The sequence below is a fragment of the Atta cephalotes genome, assembly GCF_000143395.1.
Source record: "Atta cephalotes unplaced genomic scaffold scaffold00041, whole genome shotgun sequence".
Classification (NCBI taxonomy): domain Eukaryota; kingdom Metazoa; phylum Arthropoda; class Insecta; order Hymenoptera; family Formicidae; genus Atta; species Atta cephalotes.
The window spans coordinates 8,647-15,368 of record NW_012130105.1 but is presented as its reverse complement, the minus strand read 5'-3'; the positions used below and the strand labels follow the sequence as shown (position 1 = coordinate 15,368).

At 25.6% G+C, this 6,722-nt stretch overlaps 1 protein-coding gene across 1 annotated transcript in view; it reads left to right on the top strand.

The window, feature by feature from the left end:
* The window catches only part of LOC105622154, a 32,743-nt gene extending 29,148 nt beyond the window's left edge, over positions 1-3,595 (top strand). The window contains exons 3-4 of the mRNA XM_012203584.1: positions 1,691-1,851; positions 2,913-3,595. Of these exons, the coding sequence (XP_012058974.1) occupies positions 1,691-1,851; positions 2,913-3,114 (363 nt within the window). The 3' untranslated portion in view covers positions 3,115-3,595. The remainder of the gene's footprint in view (positions 1-1,690; positions 1,852-2,912) is intronic.
* The last annotated feature ends 3,127 nt before the right edge of the window (positions 3,596-6,722 follow it).

Here is a 6,722-nt window from a genome sequence, read left to right as displayed (position 1 = left end):
TATATATATATATATATATATATATATATATATATATATATGTATATGTATACATACATCTTCTTCAGTCGAACTGTTGTGAGTTGGAAATTAAAAAGAGAAATGCAATAGATATTATAATTTTATAAGCCAGTGTGTCTAGAGCAGAAAAATGTTTAATATCGACAGTATCAGACAACGTTATGATTTAAAAATGAGACAAATAGACTCAGAGACAGTAATAAGTGGAAGGAAGTAATAAGTGGAAAAGAGAAAGTATTAAGGGAAAGGGAATGTATGATGTTAAAATATGTTTCCGGCAGAGATTCCATATTATTTTATTTGTTAATCCCGTGTTTTTGTTTTTTTATATATGGACCATTTATTAATTATTATTCTTTTGTTATAAGATATTAATCTTTTGTTATAAGAGGATTCGATATCTAAAATTTCAACGTTATCCCACTTAAAATTGTGTTATAATATGCGATGGTTGGAAATCATATTGATGGCGATTTAGATTTTCTATTAATAGCGGAAACATGTTTATGCAATCTAGTCTTCAATTGTCTTTTTGTTTGACCCACGTAACTAGCATCGCAATTATCACAAGAGATCTTATAAATTACGTTTTGATGTGAGAATCCGACTATTATTGTAACATTATTATTTTAATATGTTATTATTTTGGTATGAGAATCCAACTATAATATTATTGTAATTATTATTTTAATATTTTCTAACATTGACTCGATCGGCGTCGAAACGTATGTATTTTTCTATTTTTAATTTTAAATATTAAATTTTATTAACTGGCTCATAACCTTTGTTATTTATATTATATTATATTATATTATATTATAATTCTAAATTTTAACATCATATGAGAATAGGGCTGTCATCTGTAAAATCATTAATAATTTTTTTAAATTTAAATTTTAATTTTCTCATAGTAAATGTTAGTTACTTAATATAACATCTAATGCTTTTATACCTAAAAGTTGCTTTTACAAATAAAATGAAAGTTTAAATAGTTACTAAGTATATTAATTAATTTTGTACTTACTAAATTAAAATATTAAAGTGAAGTGAATATAATCATTATAATACGCAATAATATTAATATGTTATATAATATATAATGAAATATAATATAATGAAATATGATTGATATCAAACAATTAGTAAGTTAATATTACATCACAGTGGTGAACATACAAAATCTCAAATTTTTGATGAGTGCAGACCGGGAAGTAGGATTCAATTATGACACGTTTGTGCAGCTGTTATCAAATAATACGAATATAATGAAAAGAATATAATGAAAAATACGAATATCATAAAAATCCTAGATCGCTTCAAAAACCGCATATACCTTCATAACTAGGAAAAATTCGAGAAAATCCGGATGGATGGCAGCTCTATCTAAAAACAGTAAAAAGGCCACAAACATCAGTGTATAAATTTTAAGTATCACACAAACACACACACACACTCACACACACACACACACACACGCACGCATGCACGCACGCACGCACACACAAATAATAATCGTAACGTATTTTGATGTTCTTATTGGCATTTTTCATCTTTTGTCGTAATATTGGATCATACGGAGTCATTTTGTTTTCTATACGTTATTAAGTACTACATTATCACAATGTATAATTATATGACTAACAATAAGTTGAATTGATAATCATTACAGTTTAAGTCAGAGAATTGTAAACATGTGCTCGAAATCATAACTGGTTCAACAAAGATAGTATATGATCATTACAAAGTTGACAAATATCTATATGCTATTGGACTTAGTGTAGATTCTGATTATCGAGGATATGGATTAGGCAAGGATATTCTGAAAATCAGGTATGATTTTATTAAAAAATTAATTCGTAAATAATAGATTATGCTATGGTTTTCGTCATTTCATATTCAAAAATTCTTCAAGAAATTTTTTTCAGAACAAAATGTAGAGAGAATTTTTCAATTTTTTCTAATAAATTATATATCCGAAAAGTGCAGATTATCTGTTTTTCCTGATCTTAATCTTTGTGATATAATTTTATATTACTAAAATGTTAAAAAATTAAATTTAATATTTTTAAGAATACTATAAATTGAACAAATTTTATATGAGCCATTATATTTACACTTTAATCTGAATCTTAAATCTGAATCATGGATAATCACTATTTACTGATTACCCAGTCAGAGCCAATGGTATACTTGGCACTGGATAATCAGTGAAGTTTAATTAAAAAAGGATATTAGGACAAATATTTGAACATTATGTAAAATACTGATATTTACACGTTAATTTCAATCTTCTAATACTATATTCATTGAATTTATGCATTAAAACAAAGTTAATTAGATCACATAATAATTAGATAGGTTAGAAATTTCACATTTAATTCACTGATTACCAGTGGCATACTAGTGCTACTAGTATCAATGATTATTCACTGATTCAGATTTAGAGAACATATTATCTTAACATATTATATCTTATCAATAAATTGGCTTTTTATTATTAAAAAGGGAAAAAATAGTTAACAGAGAACCAGGTTATATAACGGTGCATAAAATTTTATTATTTATTCCGAATTAAAGTGCAGACATTTTGACCAATGATTTTGATTCCTTTCAAATGCAAATTACATAAATAAAAACCTTCCTAACATAATACAAATATCACAATCTAAATATTCTAGAGATATGATAGTCGCACATATTAACAATGCATAATAACTTGTAAAATGATCATCTTGTTATCACAAAAATTTGAGTTCCAAAGAGAAGTCACAATTAATTTTTATTATTAATACAAAAATCAAATTTTTCAATATCTGATTATATTAATTTAATATCATATTGATCAGTTATTTTTGAATTTTTTGTGTAACTTGTAAAAAATATTAATCTAGGGATCTTATCGGACAAATGTACGGAGTGCCAGCAACGTCCACTGTATTTTCATCAATAATTTCGCAGAAGTCAGCAGCGGGTGCAGGATTCGAAGTACTCGAAATAAAAAATTTCGCTGATATGGTAGACAAAAATGGAAAAGAATATTTTCCGGGAATTGATTCCAAGGATTTTAAAATCATGGCTAAAAGATTGTCTTAGTATGACCGGGAGAAAGAAGAATTATCTTAATATATATATAAATGAATGGAACGATATTCAAGAACAACGAAATTCATATTTAAATTTATAACCTGGAATGCATTAAGTTTTACGCAATTTCTGTTGTAAATTGCTTAATATTGCTCAATGTCGCCATAACTCACATTGAAACAAATAATAAAAAACCTTATCATTATCAGCGCATTATTATTAGTACATTATTATCAGCTTTCTGTCAATGTAAAGGCAGACAATTTCTGTTAAAAATACATCGGAATAAACATTACAAAATTTTAGCAACATTGTTTCTATATATACACAGCAAAATGCGAATTGCATGTAATCTATTCGCTAGAAAAATCCTATATACCGAATATACATATAATATCACCTTTTTTGAGATAATGAATAATTGTTAATTTTTTTATTAAATTTAATGCAAAAAGTCAATAGGAAATAAAATTATTATTTGGAAATAAAATTGCTACGACTTTTCTTTCTGAAACACAAGATCATCTATTCACTGTTGTAGTGCTCATTGTTTAAAATATATTTTATAAATATTATACGTATCTATTTTTTTATAAATTAACTGTTACTCAAATTAAATATATATTATACATTTATATAATGTACATATATGTAATGTATGTATATATACAGAAATAATTTTGTATCGAAAATAAAACCTACGAAATAAAAATTTTTTATAAATTTTAATAAATATGTAAATATATAACATTTTACTTATTATGAATGAAAAATGACCAATTTTACAATGTATAATAAAGTAAACAAATAAAGAGAAAAAGCTCACTGTGTATAATCTTTTCTTCTTGGTCTAATTAATTTACAAGTTTGTCGAGTAAAAAAATCATTCATTTTTAATTTATTTAAAAGAAGTGTTATCTCTCTCTTCTTTCCTTCTCACTCTCTTTTTCAGTATGGTCTGTATTGCTTTTTAAAATGTTGATATTCATATTCTTCTTTTCGCACTCTTCGTGAAATATTATATCATTTGTTTGTTAATTTAACGCTATTTGTGGACCCTTATTTTGTAATTCTTAACGATAATGTCGATGTCATTATATTATGCGTTGCGCAGATTTTATGGTAAAATATGAACAATAATAATATAATATCGACAGTGTTATTAAGAATTACAGAATAGGGGCCCTGATAATTATAATGTGCCAAATAATAATTATCTAATAAGAGTAGCCAGAAAATTACTTAAGTAATCTTATCTCTTTACAAGGTAGTTCCGCTTACACCGGATTATTGTAGTTTAAAATGAGTCATAATATAATTATTATATCAATATGAATTGGAACGTTTGAATATTAATAAAAATATAAAAGATATACATATGTCTTAAGATGTGCAATTTTTTATATTATCAATAAAAATATTATTTTAAACCATAAATGTGAGAAACAATCTATAATATATATGCATATATATATATATATATGCTATATGTACATGCACGTATATCATATTTGTAGTTATTCGAACTGCGCGCTGAACAGGTCCGATAAATGAAAGCTTAAGACGTTCATACGAAATACAAAATATTTCGATATAATATCTCCCGACGAAGGTAGTATTTTTTGCAATAAATTTATTTACAATTTTTCAGCAAATTAACATCTTTCTAATATGATGCCTGATTGAGCATCGAATTATAAAAAAATTGCTTATCAATTTAATTTATGATATTATTAGCCTTAGATATTAGTTTACCCCTCATTGATACACCTCTTTTTTTGATCGCTTTTTGACACATTAAGTGGCTCACACCCAGAGCAATGTTTAAACAATTGACATTCTTATTTAAAAAATCCAATCAATATGAAAAAAATTATTGGTCAATTTTAAGGTCTGTAAAATACATTCAAATAATTTTTGATTGAAATTTCATTACAGTTTTTGTGAAAAAAATTCTTGAGTTCAATAAATAGAGAAAAAACGCGTAAAATCTTTGAAAAATTGTAACTTTTAAAAAATTCAATATTAAAAGTTAAAAATTTACAGAATTGTTGCTCAGATATAATACTTTGAAAAAAAAATTAGTTTATAAATTGGTTTTGAATAAAGAATATTTATTTTGCATATTCAATATAGGCTATTTTGGGAATTGAAAAAACATATTTTTTTTATAATTGTATTTTTATTCTACATTGTATTTTTATTCTACAAAATAAAAGAAAATTGAGTTTCAGAGAGTTAAAATGATTTTGTGGGTGGTTCATACCCAGTCAACAAAGGGTTAATTGCGTTTATAAGTCCGGAAAATCAATTCGGCGTGCAGTTCGAATAACTACAAATATGGTATATATAGTATACAGTGCCTGGGTCGGCTGAATATCTTGAAAAATATGCATTTTTGAGAAAAATATTTTAAATAAAAATTGTAGGGTTTAAAAAGATCTATTTAATTTGATCTTATTAGTTTGCTCTTAGATGATGTCGCCAATATCAGAGGTCACATCGATTTTTTAAAATGAAATACCCCATTTTTGATGTCAAAATCTAATAGTTGGTGTTAACAGCTTTCAAAACACTGTAATAAAATTATTTTCTATTAAACAATAAAATAAAAATTCAGATAAGACTAAAAACCATACACTGATGTAAAAGCGAAGAGATAAGAGAAGCAGATAATAGGTGTTGATTGTTATCTTCATTTATTACAAATTCGGCTCTCTTTGAAGGCCTCCTCAGCGAATACAAAATCAAAAATCTTCTATTGAGAGCAAGTCACTTGCAGATTGGCAGAAATAATACACTCAATGGGAAACAAAGAAATAAAGCTCAGAAATAATGATTCACAATTATAAAATTAAATAAAAAGGTTAAACTGTATATTAAATATCTTCTTTTGAATATAAACTCGTGTATAGGTTCATCACGACGTATTATTTAAAATATTTAGCTGGCCCGGAACTTTTGGCGGTCATTATATAATTCACTTACACATTAAATTATTTAAAGATCTAGCTTCGACTAGTATAGACTTCTAGTTTATTTATTTGATATATTATGTATAATATATTTAAAAATAGAATAATTACAAGAATTTAAAATTTATGTAAAAAAATCACGTGGTTTTAATATATCTTATAAAAAATGGTACTGTTGATATTTTTATTAAAATTTTACTCGTGCAAAGAGAGAGATCATTAAAATTTTACTACACTTTTTTTAGTTTACGCAAAAATTTTAAAAACTGCTAAAAACATTTCTAGGTTTTAACCTTAGCTTTTAACCTTCTTGTCAATATTCAGATTTCCTCCTTTAATTTTTATAAAAATTCTATATAATTTTTATTAAAAAACTATAGCTCAAAACGCATAAATCGATGTAAAATGATTCAAATAATGAGGATCTGGCCGGGCTAAGATGTATTTTATCGAGAAATTAAAAAAATGTTTAATGAGAACGCGAAAATGTTGTAAATGTTTTTATAATTGCGTTGTTGTAAAAAAAGAAGAGAGAGAGAGAGAGAGAGAGAGAGAGAGAGAGAGAGAGAGAGAGAGAGAGAGAGAGAGAGAGAGAGAGAGAGAGAGAAGAGAAGTAGTAATAAGTAGTAATAAGTAATAGTA